Below are 19058 nucleotides of genomic sequence, written 5' to 3' on the forward strand. Positions count from 1 at the left end.
GTAGAAGGGAAGTAATAAAATAATAAAAATAAAACATAATAAAATTATTCTCACGACGTTTCGGCCACAACGCAAGCAGCCGTCCTCAGGTGAAAACCAGGTCCGTCGAGGCGACAGAGTCTGAAACATTCACCTGAGGACGGCTGCTTGCGTTGTGGCCGAAACGTCGTGAGAATAATTTTATTATGTTTTATTTTTATTATTTTATTACTTCCCTTCTACGTGACTTTACCGAAAGAACCAAGAAGATGAATCCCTGCAGTCACGAAAGCTTTAAATCAAAATTCTCTTCCCCTGTTTCGCATGGGTTGACGCGTTCTCAGTGTTCCTCCCATAGCTAAAAAGAAACAATGGACGTGGTATTGAACAAACATCCCAATGCTGAAAAATATTCCTGTAAGGTACTCACTTGGGGCTTTACACACAAGCAACATCACCCACTCGTGCGAAAACTTGGCAGGACCCTCCTGACAAGGTGTCTTGATACAGTGAGACTTTCCTCGATTGCCGAGTGTTATAACGACAACACTGTACAGGCCAGCCAGTGGTGTCACCACTACCACTTCAGTGGCAAACGGCAAAATCTCTTCCAGGAAAGAGGTGTCCGAGGAAGGTGATATCACAGAACCACTCCTGAAATTCCTTTGACCTATTTTTACCCACACTAGGGGAGCAATTAGCCTACACACTCTGCACCAAACTTCTTTTAATTCTCAAAACTATTATTTAACACTTTTTACACGATTATATATTTTTTGCAGACACGTGGTGATTGCACTGAGAACAACTCGCTAAATTTGTGAATCCAATATAATTGCAGACGGCTGCTCGCAATTGCACCCAGGAACATACCACTGTGGGTGCAAGCTCTGTGCTATTGCCACCCGGGCCCCCTCGTGAACGCTTTTGCAAATACCTAAGAATATGAATCCTTGCAGTCACTAAAGCTTCAAATCTAGAACCCTCGTGAACGCTTTTGCAGTCACTTTGCGGATTGGACAAACGATCAAACCTGGCTTCGTAATTCCATGAACGAATGTGGACAAGTCACGGGCATAGCAGGGAGAGGCTGTGAAGATTGACAGCCTCGCCAGGGGTGGCTGTGGCCATACCCTGGGTTTCGGTGCCATAGATTCGCGAGTGCGTGTCACGAGACCACCGCGTTGCATGTACAATGCTCTCAGCCTTGTCTTGACCGCCAACTCGAAGGCTCGTGCAACGCGGTGGCCACGTGACGCCACGCGTGTGACGGGAGTCGTGCCTTGCTGCTGGGTTGTGAGCAGCATGCGCCCGTAGCCACTATTCATGAACCGCCTGCACGCACGCGCGTTCCCATCGTATTCGGTTACGAATGGCTGTCGGCTCCGCCGTTGGCCCTTACATGCTGGACTTCCAAGATGGTCGTCTTGCGGGAGCTCTGGTTCCCCGATATGATCTCGAGCTGCGGACTCATGGACTTGGTCGGCGGCAGGGCCTTGACGGAGTTAATGTCTCGCAGGTGCATGATGTTGAAGGGCTCCTGGCGAAGCAAAGGAGGAGACAATCGTCTACAGCGGTTCTGCACAAACTCATGGCGGCGCTTGGGCCAAACTGACAAATATGTAGCAGCAGCTAAAGATAGGGGGCGCAACGATGTAATGAATCGTTGACTGATATTGTTGTGTTTGCGATATACGTACTGAATCGTATTCGTATGACAGTTGTTACTTGGGAGTCGTATATGCTCCATGTAACAACGCGTTCACCTGACCCATTGCAGAGGCTGCGCGAGACATAGCTATTCGCAGCAATGTAAAAAAAGAAAACAAGATCTATAATCAAATTGTGAATGAAAATCTAGAGGCTTTATGGAAGCAGATCCATCGAATCGCGCAGCAGGCGGTAGGCAGTTTGGGGTGGAGGGGGGGTGTGGGGTTTAGGTTGGCGTGGGTAAATGTACTGACAACAAAGCATCAACCGGACACGAACGAAGCTGGGATGGGTGGAGGGATTGAGTAAATGTGACAACACCCCGTAGCAGATGTTGAACCGCACTCTTGCCCGCTCCCGCGAAACACACGAGGCCACGCGGCCACGCTACGCTGGCGCCACGGGCGGCCGAGGTCGCGCGTCGTGACCCAGGAGGGCACGCACCGCGTTCTCGATTTTGACGAATTGCAGCCCCTTGAGGTTCACGGCCCCCAGGCACGGGGGGATTCCGCTGCCCTTCACGTTGAAGAAGTTGGAGCCGAACAGGGGCAGGGTGCTCATCTTTTCTGCGGGCGGACGGTGAGCAGGGGGAGGAGCAGAAGGAGAGCGACGGGGGGTGAGGGGGGACAAGCACTCGGTGTTGTTGGAGGGCCGAGTCAAAGAGAAGGCACGCAATTAGCGGTGCCGCTTTTGGTCAAACTGCACACACGGCATCCACAATACTGGCTTTGGAGGCACATTACGGTTTAAGACCTGCAAGCTATTAGAGTGGGGGGGGGAGGCTAACTTAATTGCTTTTCAGGAATTGATCCTTATGGCGGTACCCTGGGGTACCAAATAATACAAAATGGCCGAGGCAATGAAATCAATCCGAAATCAATCCGAAATCGGTGCTGCTCCACGATGTCGAAATGCAGCGAGGACGATTGCGCCGAAACCCTGAACTGCTCGTACGGCACCACGTGGTGCATTGTGTACAGCTCGTCGAGATGAGTCGATTGGCGCATCGCCGACCATCAACAGACTACAAATGACTGCATCACGGACATTATGTGAGAGCCGGGGTACTGCCATAAGGTTCAATTGCCTAACTGATTGTTGGCACAGGAACGTACCGACACTTCTCCTTGGATTCAGAAATCGCTTTTGATACCTTTTCAAGATTGCCTGGATGGAGCCTGTATGGCTCGTCTAACATTCGTGATGCCACCTGGACACTGGCCCATTCAAATCGTGGGACAAAAGGCCACACAACGTGACCAGTCCTGTCTGGAGGAGGCTCACTCGCCCTGCCTCGCGAAATCGGAAGATACCCTCTCGTCGAACGTAATCGGGAAGTTGCGCACCCACCCAATCCAGTGAAATCTGGAGAATAACTTCCCACCAATGCAGCATAACCAAGAGGCTGAGTGCAATCCAGTGAATACTCGCTCACCTAGACGGTATCGCGAAATGTGGAGGAGACCCACTCACCCACCCAGCCTAGTGTGATCTGCTAGTTGCGCACCCTCTGGTCTAGTGCCATCTGGAGGGATCTCCACTCACCTAGGAAGGTGGTCCGGGCCTGAAGGGCGCTCATGCCATGCACGTCATTGAGCTGCTGCGAGATGAGGCTCTGCCAGTTGGACGGAGACTGCATCCGGAACCAGATGGCTGGGATGTAGGACTCCACGTCCTTCCTGCAGGAGCACAACACGCGGCCGTCAGCGACGAGCGATCGTGCCGACTCGGACGAGCCCCCGCTCCGAGTACCCGTATTGACCGCGCAGGTGGCGAAGGGGGGCACTCACGGGCTCGGGGGCTGCCGGTCCTCCTTGGCGCGGTGTTGCAGCGCGGCCATGCGCGCCACCATGCTCAAATGCTGCTCCGTGGGCCGGCCCGACGGCAGCGCCAGCAGGTGGCCCATCGAGAAGTCGCGGCGCACCTGGAGGCAGACGGTGGCACAACGACGCGGAGCAGGGCGGTTGGCAAGGGCTGAAACAGGGTGAGGGCCCCACCCTTCTTCACTGCCCCCCCTCAACCCTTCATAGCCCCCCCCCACCCTTCCCCATAGCTCCCCCCACCCTTCCTCATAACCCCGACCCCAACCTTCCCCATAGCCGCCCCCCCAACCTTCCCCATAGCCGCCCCCCCAACCTTCCCCATAGCTCCGCCCACGGACGAGCGTCCAGGCCTGTGAGCGTGTGGTGCATGGCCGGGTCTCCCGCCTCACCTGGTTGAAGTGCATCGTGATGTAGAGGCTGTTGGACAGCACCAGCGGCCGGCCCCAGACCACACGCTTGATCCAGAAGGTGAAGGCCGGGTCCATCTTCTCCACCTCGCCCACCACGTCCATCACGTACTCGCGCTTGACCAGCGGCTTCTTGAAGGAACCTGCCCGCGGGCCACGAGCGGAGTGGTTGAAGTCGGACGAGACAACCGACACCGACGACCTGTTAAGGAGCCTAAAGGTTTGCTGGGGTGGCGCGCGTCGTTCGAGAGGGGCAAATGGACGGCTCCGGCGGTCGACGACAACGACGGAGGGCGCCCGCGACAGGACACTGCCCCCCAGCGCGACGAACGTGCCAGACGGCCCGCCGTATCGCGGGAGCTCGCGAGACGTGTCAAGGGCTTGGAGGGGGGGGGGGGGGGGGAGGCCTTCATCCAGCGGTGGATTGATCATGGCCGACGACGACGACCATTACGGATAAGAGGAGTAAAATGCGTGGATAATGACGGACGAAAGGATTCGTTCGTCGCCGCCCCCACATCAAGTCGGATGGGATGAGTCGCGGGGGGTGTGGGAATCGGGGGGGGGGGGCCATTGTGGGGACTTCTCACCGCTGTTGCACAGGGCGATGATGGCGTACTCGTGCGCCGCTTGGGGGTTGCTGAGCTCCATCTCCTTGCACAGCTCCCCGAGCACGTCCATGGCCACCTGCGTCCCGCAACACCGACTCACGGCTCACGGCCCAGCACCGCTTCCTCTGTGCCCACTGGCCCCATGCCTCCCCCCCTCTAGCCGTGGTGGTAAGGCACCCGCGGTGACCCGCAGAGGGGTGGGTGGTGCTCGCTGCCAGAGGAAAAATCGTGCTCGACCAGTTTAAATGGTAAAGGTGCAGCCCTGCAATTGCTTGCTTGCGTGCCACTGCTGGCAGAAGGGGCCTCCGGGAAAGGGAGCTCCGGAGAGCCCGCCTCATCCCCCCCAAACTGGGTATTTTGGCCTGCTCTACCACGCTGGCCTCGACGTCTTGAAATAGGTGGGAGCGCGCACACTTCATGCCCCGCCACACGCGACCTGCCGACGCGAGCCGGTGACCTCTGGCAGATTCCCCCGCCGCGATGGCACCGCGCACGCAGCGCCAGCTCCTCGTGGGCTTCGGCTTCAGCGCCTCCGGTAAATGGCGATGACGGATCTGGAGCGAACACCAATATTCCCAGGAGGGACCTGATCGCTGATCCCACTGAAAAATTCGTGGGATTTAATGTTTCCCTCGGAAATCCTGTCAGTCTGTATGTGAGTCTATGGGTCTCTCTGTGGGTCTCTATGCATGTCTGTTGGTCTCTATGCGAGTTTGTGGGTCTCTATGATAGTCAACAGGTCTCTGCGAGTCTATGGGTCTCCACGGGAGCCCAGATAGTGAACCACTGAAGCAATCCGTCCGCACAACATCGGCTAAAGCCACGGCCCCTGGCCATGTGACCTGGACACCGACTCGTAAGTTGCCCTTCGTCCGGCCGTAGGCACGGGGAAGGGCCGCGCGCGTGAGTAGTGTCGCGGGCCTCACCGTGCAAGTCTTCACTTTGAAGAACTTGTCGATGCCACCGGGCAGGTTGAAGAGCTGCCTCTTGGAGTTCCTTCCCGACTGGAAAAGAAAACGCCGATCACCAACCACTCGGTTTGTGACGATGAACCCTAATACCCCCACCGCTGCATCAAGATGACAAGAGTCGAGCCGAATTGGCAATTGGGTCTGAACAAAATCATCGGGAAAACGGAACGACTCGGGTGAGACCCGAGTGGCCGGGGACTCTCGCAATCGCGATCCTCCCTCCTCCTCCGCCGCCGTCATCGTCGTCGTACCATCATGGCGACGAGCTCCACCTCGCTGGGCACGTTGCGCCGCCCGCCGCACACCAGCGTCTGCTGGAGCTGCTCTTCGCACACCTTGGCCATTCCTGCGCGGGCACACGGGGGGCACACGAATGCGCACACGGGGATCACCACAGACACTCGTGGGCACGTGTGTGGCAACACGCGGGCACTCGAGGGGACCAGCGCGGGCACACGCGGGCGCATGGGGCCGCACTAGGGGATCAGCAAAAAAAGACGACTAAGTGCAAATATGAAACGTATTTACCCTGGCAACTACCCCGGTCAGCTTTCTATCAAGCAAGCATTTGAAAGAGTTACATAATCGGTACAATGTGCGTGATGCTTTCCCGACACCCCCCCCCCCCACCCCCCACCAGGGACCTCGGCACGACCGACCGTGACGAGACGAGAGTAACGAGTCAATTAACAACGAAAGTCGTTTTTATTTTACCAGCTTAAGGTACACTGAGCTGTATAGCTCCTTTTCAGAAGCGAACTTGGCTACAAATGAAAGCTCATCACGTGGAAATGTCTAGCAGCTAAACACTCCAAACGGGTGATGTCGATTCTACGATTCTAAATGTTGAAGGAAAAACCAGAGGACCAGGATACAAATCCACACGATCACAGGGAGAGGGAGAGAGACATGCAAACTATAAACGTGCAGGCGTCAAGATCCGGATCGAACCCACGACCTCCTGGATACCAGGCGAAGGAGTTAACATCTCGCCACTGCGGTGTCCCGTTCCGGCAAGGTGCTGCGCCGTCAATGGGGATCCATTAGCAGGGAGTGACCCCCCCCCCCGCCTCCCTGTTCCTCGCCCCCCTTCCTCCCCCGCACGCATGGCGGGCTTGCGGCGTACCTTGGAAGGGGGAGGGCTTGCTGGCCAGGCCGTGGAGATACGAGACCACGTACGGCTTGAGGACTTCCGTGCACCTGAAGTACGGCGTGATGATGTAGAGCAGCCGCCAGCCCTTCTGGGCGCTGTCCCTGCACGGACGGCCAAGGGGATCATCACCGGCAGCAAACGACGACCGCGTTCGGACACTCCGGTTAGCACGGCCGGCGACCGTACGGCGCGAAAGAAGTTCAACATACGTACAACATGCACGACGGGGCACTCTGTCAATCCAAACGAACAAGAATTATTCGATAACAAACTGTATTAATTGACGATTCGATGCATCGTTATTTATTTGCCCCCTACTTTTTGGGCACTTTTTTTCCCGAAACGCTCCAACTCCTGTCGGTTTCCTCACGTCCGAGAGAGTCGGCGTTTCGCCCGTGCGAGGTGTCACGCAAAGGGTTTGGGGACGCGCGCGTCTAGGCGTGCGTGCGTGCGTGCGTCTTACGGCTTGTTGCTTTGGTTATTGGTGACCTGCTTGATGACTTGGCAGTAGATCTCATCCTTCAATACGTCCTGATGCCCACACTGCCAGGGCACACAATGCACGCGTGCCACGTGAACCCAAGTCTGTGCATGCACAACAACAGTAAATAGTAATAACGCGCTTTATTTACCCGAGAGGGGGCAGCCTCTACGAGATTTAAGAATACTTTTCAGGAGAATCCTGCCGTTGCGATCTTTGGCCAATTCCATGAAGGAGTGTTTGCCTTCACGTGGAAGGAATGCAAAGTACTCGGGTGAAAACTCGAGGAAGTTCGCACTCAACACTCTGCACAGTTAAAACTCAACACGTTTGAAAGAGCACAACCTCACAGTAGCAGCTGTCCCTGTGCGGCAACATCGTGACTCAGCACATGGCCTGCAAGCGAGCATTCATCTGCCAGTAGGGGGGTGATGATTGCTGCTGCTGCTGCTACTGCTGCGTGTAATCCCAAATGAATCCTTTGCGGTGTCATTTTCAAAATTGGCAAATTTGTAGCCCCGATTCCGCCACACACGATGGACAACTCTCGCGGACGACATCCGGGGGGTTATTGGGCGACAATCGTGAGCGGGGCAGGCGGCCCGTAGTAGCATGGCGGTTTGTTACACCCCGCAGTATTAAATAATTCATTTTTCCATTCCATTCCATAAAATTTTCGAGTAAAAGCTCGCTTCCACTAAAGGGGTCAACGCAATACTTTACTGTATAACTTAAGCGAAGGTAGTCCTACCTATAAAATCAAGACACATATAAAAATACCTAAACGAGGGGACACACTCGAGGAAAAGGGCAGCCGCTGGATTCAAGCCAGAGACCTCTGTAACAACAGGTGGGCGAAATGTGCCGCCGCAATGCCACGTCACCGTCCCGGCCATCGTGATTTTTTGAACCAAGCGAAACGGCGATCGCGCCAAACTCACCCGCAGAAGGCTGTACACACACTCCGTGTCGGATCCCTTGGACGGCAAGTCTCCCATGAACCTCATGATGGCTGTGCGTGGGGTAGAGGTACACACGCACAACGCGAGCTAAGCACACATCTCGCCAACAGCGATAAAATGAACCGCTGCGTGCGACACCAACGGAGCGACGACGCAACATGTTCTCATCGTGACGGCGTTGTTTTCTTTTGTTATATCTTTTAAAATATTGCGATGTATAGGCCATTGTCAGTGCACTACTCGATGAAGGGAGGTGTACAAAAGCGTGGATACTTTTTTAAATATTTGTTTTTATTGAGGCAACGTGCGGGCCCGATTATTTAACGTTGGGATGCACGTTACACACCGTCAACATAAACGTGGACACATTTTTTGGAACTCAAGCTCTGCGTTTCCGTCCCGTTACCGGTCAACCACTCACTCTGAAAGGATTCCACCGCCTGCTTGTTGAGGTTGCTGTCCTTGATGTCAATGAGTGAATCCTGGATCGGGTTCTGCGGAACACGCACAGAGGGATTTCCCTCGAGATTCATTTTCTAAAGTAGGCCGTTAAAAAAAAAAACCCTCACGAGGACTTACGCACGCAGAGAGCTACCGTCAGGTGTGTTCGCCGCAGCGCATTTATTCAGACGTCTTTTTACGTCCTTCAGGGCTTACATGCAGTTTACCGGTTCCACAAGCGATTTATTTATAATGAATTTTAAACTCGGCATTGTGGTCATTCTTTTTAAAACTTCATATTATGGGTATGACGGGAACAGCACTCGACAGATTGCAAACGACGCAGGTAACGCGTGCATCATTCGTGAGGGTATCTCATGTCCACGACATTCATCGAATTAACATCAGTCACTCTGTTGGTGAGTCACTCACCTGGGGCTAAACAGAGATTCCTGCAGAAATTGCCCCCTTTGGCCCAGACCTCTTCCACCACCACCACCACCCTCCCTTTTGGCAGTCCTGGACTCACCCGTGACCTCTGTGTGTCTGAGAAGTTACGGTGGGTGCGAGTCCGTGGTGTGCGTGGCCTCACCCTGCTGAACACCACCATGTCTGCCGGAGACAGGGACTCGTGGCCCTTTCTGCTCTTCTTGTTTAATGGCTTCCTGTGGGGGGTCAAAAGGTCACCCGAACAAATCCACAGCAAGTGAGCGGCTGGGGTTCGACCCTTTCAAAAGATGGGAGTTTTGAGTTTGTGGTGACCACAGGCCCACCGGTTGTTCAATGGAACATCTCGCACAGATCCAATCATTATTATTACATACCTGTCAACCCCTTATCAGTGCCCTACCTTATTGCAGAACAATTCAGACCTTACTGGTCACCCCGTGCCATCACAAGGGAGAAACACAAACAAATAGACAAAAACAATTGCCGGTATTGAAACGGCTGTACTCCGTATGGACCTAAAAACTAAATTTCCCTGCACAAGAATACGGGTAAACCGTATGGGGTGACAAGTATGTTATTATTGTTGTTATGTTTACAATTTGTATCAAGCCTACATTGGTGTCTCACCCAAAATATAGTTCTCCTTCAGAATTATAATTGTACGCCGTGAATGATGGAAACTGAAATCTTCTGGATACATTGCTAGGCGTGATGGGGAAAACTCGGAGACACCTTTAAAGTTTAGTATCAAGTGGAAGGTTAAAGAAACAGAGATAGACAGACGAAGATGGACACGATAGTATTGCAAATGTAACCGGGAGGACAACCCAACCAATGTCAATAGAACAGAGAGTAGAGTAGCATCACTACAGAGGTCACAAATACGAATGAGTAGAACGACTAACAGAGATGGGATACGTAAATAAATAAGCACGGAGATTACAGAAATATTCCATACTTCACAACGTCCATATATTTAGCATTAATACAATAACGTCCGTTAGGCCTCATCCTTGACAGAACACGTGGTCATTCACACTTTGTGCTATTGCTGCCATCTAATCTCGAATGGTTACATTCAGCTTCGTTCTACCCAACTTAGTAAGCGTTTTAACGACCACGTGAAGTCAATTTAGTTGGCACCGTACCCTTAACCCAACTCCGTGAGTTCAATTCACAGCAACAGCTAACATCAGTGGCGGGTGATATCCAAACCATTCCTGGGCATCCCCTCCCCCACCAAGCCACACTGACCGTGCACGATTTGAAAAACAAATTTCTTTAGAACCACTTTTTGTGTTTAGTTTGTTGTCCTTCCCCGCACCTCCGATTAGTACGGTTAGCTACGTACGCTGCGAAAGAACTTCAACATACATACATACAAACACATGACGTGGGGAGGGGCCTTCATCCAACGATGGGACCGATAGACGGTTGAAACACGTTACATAGCGCAGCATCACCTGAAGTGCCTCTTGGCAAAGTCCACCATGATGTGAGGGTTTGTCTCCACCAGATCTTCCATGTAGGGGTTCTCCTCGGAATCTGGGGCACTGCTCTGTGGGCGCACACGAAGACAAAGATCCCCCGTATAGCCATACAGACTGCGTGGGCAAGGGGCATTAGCGCGCACCTATGAAGGCTGGCCCGGCTCACGAGTGGGTCTCGGTCTGTGGATTTCATTTAGTGACACTCTTAAGTTGAGTTGACTCAAGAAGTCAAATATGTGCAACACTTTCTTAGTTATCGAAGCTTGGTGTGAGGGGCACGGAGTTGTTCCCCCCCCCCCCAAATATTATCAGCTCAGCCAATGTGCAAACTCTGTAAATCTATTTAATAATGTCACCAATTATCTTAAGTGTGCATATTCATTGAGAAGGGTTAACCTCGCCTCCTCGTAGTCGTGCTCTGGTCTCCGGTGAGCCAAGTTATCGTCATGCGCGTTGATTTTAGTTCCCTTCATGATCGCCACTGATTAAAATAATGAACGCTTCATCGACTAATATTTTTGTCAATAATAAATTTAAAAGAATTAACCTTTTCACAGCCACGCGTTTTTTTTTCTTTCATAGTAAATCACCCTGCGACCAGTCACTTTTTACAATAAACTCTATAAACTTAATTTGTATTTTTGGCACAAAAAAAACATTCGGCGGGAATGCTGCCATGATCCTTGTGTGCAATATGTCAAGGGGAACCACGGTGGCTATGAGATATTAACCACCTCGTCTGTACTCTTTGGTTCTTTCGGTAAAGTCACGTAGGTAGAAAAAAAGTGCAAAATAATATATCACGACGTTTCGATCGCAACACAAACGGTCGTCCTCAGGCGGAAAAAATAATCCAGCAGTGGAACTGCTGAACCAGGAAGAACACAGTGAGAGAGCTGTTACAACAAGAGGTTGTATATGTGGCAAGGGGCAAGCAGGCGGGGTCTGAGCTTGAAAGGAATTCCATCCCCGCACGCAAGAACGTCAGGTATACATACAGGAGGTCGTGTGTTCGATCCCGACCATGACGCCTGTATATTTGGAGTTTGCATGTTCTCCCCGTGGTCGCATGGATTTTTCGAATCAACGTGCGTTTAGAGTATTTGGCGGCAATACATTTCCACGTCCTAAGCCACTTCGTTGAGCTATCATATTGCGGCCAGGTCGTTTCTGAAAAAGAGCTGTACAGTTCAATGAGCCTTACCTGGTAAAATACAATTTTTGTTCTTTCATTTTCATTATTTTATTGTCTCTAGATGGCAGCAGCAGGCATATCACGTATGCATGTCTGCACGGGCTTCAGGCTTTAAAGGCCCTGGCAAACAGCACTTCCCCTAACAGCCTGTTCAAAATCTACATTGGGCAACAGCGTGAAATATCAGCACAGGAGGAGGACATCGCTGAGTCTCAAAGAATGGACGGGGATCGACCGGCTGTGAAAGGGTCAACGCTGCTGCCCGGTAGGGCCGCCCCCCCCGACTCTTACCCTCGAGCGACTGCTGGAGCTGTCTGCCCTGTGGCTGAGCGCCGTCGCGGCCGGGGCCGACGCGACGGCGACGGCCACGGCGCCCGACTGCGCCACGTGCATTGGCGGGGGTGTCCAGTTCTCCTCGCGGCGCGGCTCCGGCTGCGAGTTGGCAAAGTCCGGCGGGGCGATCGGCTGCACGTAGTCGGCCGGGAACATGCCCGAGCGGCCGTGCACCACTCCAAACTTCCAACCTGGAGGGGGGCGGCGGGGCACGGATGACGACGGGGTCAAGGGGTCGCCGTGGCGATGGGTCTTCAGGTGCAGGGGTCGGCAACCGAAATAACAAAGAGAGCGATTTTTTTCGAATTCGGTACAAAACTCAATAATTCAAGAGCCGCAATGCATCTCGGTACGTGCAGTAGACTCGTTACGTGACGACGGAAGTCCATAAAGAGTCGCGTGCGGCTACGGAGCCACAGGTTGCCGACCCCTGTTCAGGTGAAAAGACTCCACCACCCCGTCTGCGAGAGAGTGTGTGGCTGGCGGCAGACGGTTCTTGGCGGGCGATGAAGTGAATGGAGTGCAATGTTGTAAACAAACATATCCGCGGTGGTATATCCGCAGTTGAGAATTTAACCCATGCTCAGCCGCGTGATTTATCCGCGCGCCGGTGGCTGCTCCTCACTCGTTGCGGGTCGGTGACTCGGTGCCCACGTGACCGCAAGGACGTCGGCAAGTTCAAATCGAGCGCTTTAAAAAACGACACAGGAGGACGACGCACTCCACGTAAACAACCCCATTTTTCGTACCCCAACTTGCTTACATTCAATTAACCCGTGCACTCGCTTTATCCTCGCTCGGGATAAACGAGCGTCGGCTGTACTATACACGTATGGACATTGCCTAAAATCAAGCTGCTGTGGACTTACTGCCGGGTGTTTTGTCCGTTAGTCCGCATCCAACTTTAAAACCAAAAGTAGTGCGAGAAAAACCAATACCTCAAATATCTGCAAAACATTTTCCCTCTTTCACAATGCAAGGGGTATTTTTTTAATTTTGTACGTAAGTGCACCGTGGCCAGACCTGGAGAGGAGAATTCTTTTTTCACAAATGGAAGAAACTACCAGCACGACAAATGCCGCCTCATTGCCATCTGCGAGGCACGTAGCAGGAGGCGCAATGAGATGGTGAACACTGAACACACGTGCGCGTTTGGACAAGTCGCCGAGAGAGAGAGAGAGAGAGTAGGGACTGCAAACCATTCACAATATATCGATTGTGGAAAACGGACAATCGTGATGTCTGCATGCGGTGGCAGAGCAGCGCTGAAGGTTACCACCACAGATTGTCGACTAATCAACTCCAACGAGCCACACAGCATGGGGAGATCTTTATCCAACATCTGGAATGACCAAAGGTTGTATATTATTATTCCTATTCACCTAATTTGGAGTCGCACACCGCTCTATATTTTGAATACCTATTTTGCCTTCACAGACCAGAGATTATTAAAGTCATATTTTTGGGGTCTTTCGGTAAAGTCAAATTGCCTACCCACTCACCCATGACTGCAGGAATTCAAGTCAAGATTACTAAAGTCGTTGTCGATCCAATGGACGATGGCGAGCCACCGTTCTATTCTATTCTAGCGCACAATGGCAATGTGGCTGAGGAGCTAAATGCCAATGTCGAGGTCTGCTGTTGACCACGACGAGGCGAGACAGAGAAAGAGTTAATAGAGTTTGACTGTCCCCCCCACCATTGAAGGAGAACAAACAACAGTTGGCCTGCTGAATGCTCCATAGTTCAGCTTGCATGGCCACAGTCGCACTTACTGCTGTGGTTTGTCTTACATTTTCCATCTACGTTGAAGTTATTGAATTTCTTTCGCACCGCACGGAGCCAACCTTGCTAATCGGAGATGCGCACATCCTCCTTTATGCTCATCGGACCGTTGACATTCTGACGATGGTGAGGCACTGTTAATGAAATAAGATATAAAAGACGTACCCGGTCACTGAAACATTTCGGCATGCTCTACTGGGCTCGAGTTTTCTTAGTCGTAAAAACATTAAAAATAAATCGCTTGAACAGCTATGATAATCAATCCGTCGAGACGGTACAATTTAGCTTGGTGACTATCCAATTGCTTTTATTTTCAGTGTGCCAATATATATTGAGGTGTCAGTCGAATATCGGGAGGCAGTGCTGTATTGTCGTTGTGCGCAATAGCCGCGGGTCGACTTTATTTTGCCAGGTAGAGAATCTGGTAAAATAAATAAAGTCCACAATATTTCCAAAGATAAAGGAGTTCAAAGCGGGAAAACAGAGGAGCCAAGGGTCCAGTTCGTTGCGGAAATCGGCAACAACAACAAAAAATGCCACAGCCACTCGAGCACTGCACACGGGAACGGGCATGCGGCGAACCCCGTCCCCAATACCAAACCCACCGACACACTTCGCCTCCCCGTGGACGTCTTCGAAATAGTTCAGCGTTTTCCGGAGCACGCAGCCGTACCTGGCTCCTGCACGAGCCGGGCGAGCAGTCCCGAGGAACAAAACGGGAACAGCGATCGCGTGGGCCCAACCCGGCCCGGCCGAACGGCCGTTCAGCGCGAGAGGACGTCTCTCTCGCAGGCAACAGTTCACCCACCGCCTCCGACTACCCCGCCACCCCAACACCGGCAGCGATTCGATGAATATCCACACGGTCATTGGTCGTGATGTCATTGCTTTGCTCTTCTAATTTCGTCTGCTGTTTTTCGTGTCTTGTTTGCGCACTTTTGTTTCCCCCCACCCCATTGGATAAAGGTAACGTGACCATGTACCCAGGATGCATTGGGACTCGTTTGGTCAAGGTGTTCCCCACACCCCAAACCACCCATGCCCTGATGGTTCTGTCCTGGCTGCCGAGGCTGTCCCTGGGGTTCGTCGATGGTGTTGGGCCCCGGACTGACCTCTTTTCTCTCCCTCTGTGATTCCCTCTAACACCCCCCTACTCCCCCCCCCCCCCTCCTTACCACCCCCCGCCCCCTTAATCCTAATGGGATTTTGGATTTCGACAAAAACGTCCTGAGATGCTGTTGCATTTATGTTTTTTTTTAAAGAATCAATAGATCAACAAAAAATTGTAATTGAAAATGTTTTTTTAGTTAAATTACTCAATCCCCTTTAAAAATATCAAACTGCCTCCTGAAGGCAGGAAACCCCCTGCAAGCCACGCCCGCTGTGACGCGGCTAATTATACCGACGACGTCTCTCCAAGCCTCGCCCGTCCATCACCTCCCGTCCAGCAGCACGCGTCTGAACAGAGGCGAGACCTTGTCCAGCCAACTCTTCTCGTGTCGTCCATCAAGCCGAGCAATCGAAACGATAACCGTCACTTAAATAACCGTGTTCCAGCCCAGCTCGAAATTATCTGCCCGATAAATCCACATCGCATCGTACGGATTTCCACAGGGGGATCATCACAAAGCTATGGGAGCCTGCGGATTGGGGGGGGCAGGAGATTAGGAGGATGGGGTGGAGGCAGGGGGGGCAGGGGGGGGGAGCGGGGGTGGGGGGGTGGCAAGGGGATCGGCAGGGGGGGGGGGGCAGCACACACCTTCCTGCATGGGGGCAGCCGCGGTCTGCAGTTTGATGACGTCTCCCTTCCTGAAGCTGAGCATGATTTTGTTGTCGGTGAAGTAGCTCTTCACCGCGATCACGTACGCAGAGTTCTGCACGACAACAACAAGACACATCTCACTTGGGTGGGGTGGCGGGGGGCGGCCGAAGCCCTAACCCTAACCCATGAGAAGTAAAAGGTGCAGCCCTGCAATTGCTTGCTCACGCCACTGCTGGTGGACGGGCATCCACCACGGGCAGCTCCTTGAGAACCCACGCTCGAGAGCATGTTTTTTTTGTTTGCATGTTCACCACAAGCACATGTGGTTAATGCAGACATGATTCCTTGCAAAGGGTTTCTGTTTGGTGTGCTAACATCTTACCAGAAAGGGTAAAAACCTATTCTTATACACATACATCTGCTAATAACCTCCACGATCTCTCACGGAGGCCCTCATCCAAGAAGGACGCTACGAGTTCACGTCGTAGCAAACAGCTGCTGCACAGCCCGGTCCGGCCCGGTCCGGTCCGGCAGGGCGTGAAGCCTGAGGCTGAGCTGATGAGGATCGCTCACCCTCATGAGCTCGGAGCAGTAGAAGTCCACGAGCTCCTTGATCTGGCTGGCTTTGGGCGAGTAGATGGTGATCTGCTCGTTGCGCATCGCGAACTCCAAGGTGACCTTGTTGGCGATGGTCACGTAGAGGATGTCGGCGTAGCTGTGCGAGAGGTCAAAGAGCACCACGGCGGCTTGGGATGAGGAAACGATTTGGGAAAACTGCCACAACTTTTGCAATGTTGTTTTTATTATTATAATTTTTATATCAGCGTTGGAAGCGTGGAAGTCTGCAGTCATTCTCAGCTGATGCAGCGATGTGGTGATTGTAGAGATGTGAAAGAAAACGACAAGATTTGTTGCTTGGCTTCTGCAGCGGGAAAAACAACACCGAAGCCTTCTGAGTCATGCCGGGGATGGCTCGGCACGGCCCCGGCATGGTTCGTCTACACCACGGTGATTCGGCCTGTCCGAGCAGTGTTGCAGCTTGTGCTGGACCAGGGATCGGCAAACTGCGGCTCCGGCGCTGCGTACGGCTCTCTGAGGGACTGCCTCGTGACGTCATTTATTCAAGGACCGCCGTTTTGCATTCATCACACGGTGCATTGGGCCTCTTGCAATATTGAGTTGTGTTTATTTTATTACTACCGAAATCGAAAAAAAAAATGTGGTTCTTCTCGTCGTTTTGTTTGGCGACCCCCTGGTCTAGACCAGCACACCCCACTCACCTGTAAGGGGCTAGGACCTTGATGTACATGGTGTTAGCCCCGGCCAGCTTCACGATCTTCACCAACTTGATCCCCTTGTGGGATACGGCCAGCATCTGGATGTCGATTCCGATCGGGCCCTGCGTGGAGAGAGAAAAAAAAAATGCCCAACTCTTCATTCATTCGTCTTCCTCACTCTGGTACCGCTACACTGGAAGGGGGTGACCGAGATAATGCCGGTGGGGAGGGCGGTGGCTATGCATGTGGGATCTGGCACTGTGGAGGCAGCGAGGGTCGGTGGATCACACAAAAATCCTCTTCTCGTAAGCGTCGAGGAGGAGCCCGTACGCTGGCTTACCTGTTCCATCTGCATGGGATAGAGTGTTGCTCCCTCGCTCCCGTGGGTTTTCTTTGGGCACTCCGGTTACCACCCACACGAAAAAACCCTCATTAATTGGCCGGTTACACCTTAATATAGGGTGGTTCACAAATATGTTAACACTTATATGGGACTATTGTTTTTAATGGGAAAGGAACCGATAATACACTGTAACATGAAACCAAAGGTATGTTAATAGCTTCAAATAGTCAAAGTCTCCAGTTGTTCGCCATCATTGTCAACACGTGCCTAGAACCTTCTCTAGGTGGTCTCCAGAGCCCGGAGGCACATTTCTTGTGGCATTGTTGCAAATGTTGAAGCTCCCTGTATATAGAGGACTGCAGAGCTTGAGGGGGGAATTTGGTGCCAGTTCACGGCCTGGGCCACTCGTCTATGGTTCCTCGTCCTCCTCACGCCTCCGAGTCGTCCTCTCTCGCTCTGCGAGAGCGAGCAAACGCTGTGCAGTGGTGGCGCAAGTGTTACAAATAAGTTGAAATTATTATAAAAATGCGGATGAGTTTTTCGCCCTCCAATTAAATTTCTTCCCTTCTTCTCCCTGCTCCTCCAGGAATGAGGGGGCGCTGCTCACCGCCGCGGGGAAGAGACGGGAGAAGTAGGTATCCCACTGGTCCCGTGCGGCCATCACGATCCTCTTCTTCACCGTGTCGTCCTTGGTGGGCGTGTTGGGCGTCACCTTGCACTCGTCTGGACGCAGCGTGACAAAAAAAAGTCAACGCCAGAACCGCCGTCGTCGGCGGGCACGTGACGACACGTTGAGCCGTCGATTAAAATCTTAAGCCGGTTCGCGCCGTATTAAGAAGAGAGTGAAAAAAAAACAAGGGATAATCCATTATGGAGGTTTTTTGGGTTATATCGCGTAAAAATATTAATGTGTCGTTAAGCTCGCCACCACCCGACACAGCTAATTTGTAAGGTTTGTCGCGGAAACAAAATGCGCCAATCCATTACTAGTTCAACGCACCGGTGTGTTGAAGATTAAACCCACAACATTTACAATTCAAGTACGATAGCCTGATGAGGCTCGCCGTTGGTCGTTGTAAACAAAATGACGACTTCTTAAAGGCTCTCCTCCTCTCTCATCTGGCTTTTTGAGCGACACCGAGCTTTCCGCGGCGCCTTCAGAGCACGCGGTCATTCACGGCCACGTGAAATATCGCGCGCGTTATAAATTGCATTGTCGTCGTCGTTGTATAAAAAAAAATATGGGCAAATGTAGGGCTCAAACGACCACCGACCCAGCAGGATCCTCATCCTGTGGCACTCCTCCTTGGTGATCCTCATGCAGGAGTTGGAGAAGGTGTCGTGCACGATCTGGGGAAGCACACGGATGCGCCATTAGTCTCGACCTTGCGTGCGTCAAGTTCCTCTACAAAAAAAAAACGCCTGGGTGCTTTCTGGGATATTGGGCGTCCGTTGCCTACACTTTAAACACGCGGGTAGAATCATTGGCGTAAAAAGTGGCTTTCCGGTCGTGCATGGAACGTCAACCGATAATTAATTAGTCCACATTTCTGAATAACGGGAGATTAATAGAGCGAGATGGCATCATGGCGATGAATCGTTGATGCAACCTGCAGGGAAAATGTGCTCTCATAAATCGCCACGGTTTCAACCATGCTGGGATGGCGACGGTGGCATTCAATGTTTTAAAAAAATATATAAACTATTTTATTTACCAGGTCAAGCCCCCCCTGCGCTAAAAGCTCTGTTTCAGAAGCAACCTGGCCACGTACGATAGCCCAACCAAGTGGCTTATCGTGTGGACATTTTTATACCGGCCAAATAATCGAAAACCCACGCGTTTACAATTCAGATTCGTGTGAGCACGTCGAAGCGTTGACCCCGT

The 19058-nt window shown here is 52.3% G+C and overlaps 1 protein-coding gene across 1 annotated transcript in view; it reads right to left on the bottom strand.

The window, feature by feature from the left end:
* MYO15B (myosin XVB) overlaps positions 1-19058 on the bottom strand; it is a 92268-nt gene that overhangs the window by 2484 nt on the left and 70726 nt on the right. The window contains exons 48-67 of the mRNA XM_061560704.1: positions 18448-18523; positions 17781-17896; positions 16834-16952; positions 16127-16268; positions 15551-15665; positions 11965-12197; positions 10452-10546; positions 9131-9203; positions 8519-8591; positions 8077-8147; positions 7118-7197; positions 6628-6755; positions 5753-5847; positions 5457-5534; positions 4510-4606; positions 3902-4062; positions 3480-3613; positions 3235-3368; positions 2134-2255; positions 1382-1519 (exon numbers count right to left, since the gene is read on the bottom strand). Coding sequence (XP_061416688.1) covers positions 1382-1519; positions 2134-2255; positions 3235-3368; positions 3480-3613; positions 3902-4062; positions 4510-4606; positions 5457-5534; positions 5753-5847; positions 6628-6755; positions 7118-7197; positions 8077-8147; positions 8519-8591; positions 9131-9203; positions 10452-10546; positions 11965-12197; positions 15551-15665; positions 16127-16268; positions 16834-16952; positions 17781-17896; positions 18448-18523 — 2280 coding nt within the window. The remainder of the gene's footprint in view (positions 1-1381; positions 1520-2133; positions 2256-3234; positions 3369-3479; positions 3614-3901; positions 4063-4509; positions 4607-5456; positions 5535-5752; positions 5848-6627; positions 6756-7117; positions 7198-8076; positions 8148-8518; positions 8592-9130; positions 9204-10451; positions 10547-11964; positions 12198-15550; positions 15666-16126; positions 16269-16833; positions 16953-17780; positions 17897-18447; positions 18524-19058) is intronic.

The sequence above is a fragment of the Lethenteron reissneri genome, chromosome 3, assembly GCF_015708825.2.
Source record: "Lethenteron reissneri isolate LAM-NWPU_2019-01 chromosome 3, ASM1570882v1, whole genome shotgun sequence".
Lineage (NCBI taxonomy): Eukaryota > Metazoa > Chordata > Hyperoartia > Petromyzontiformes > Petromyzontidae > Lethenteron > Lethenteron reissneri.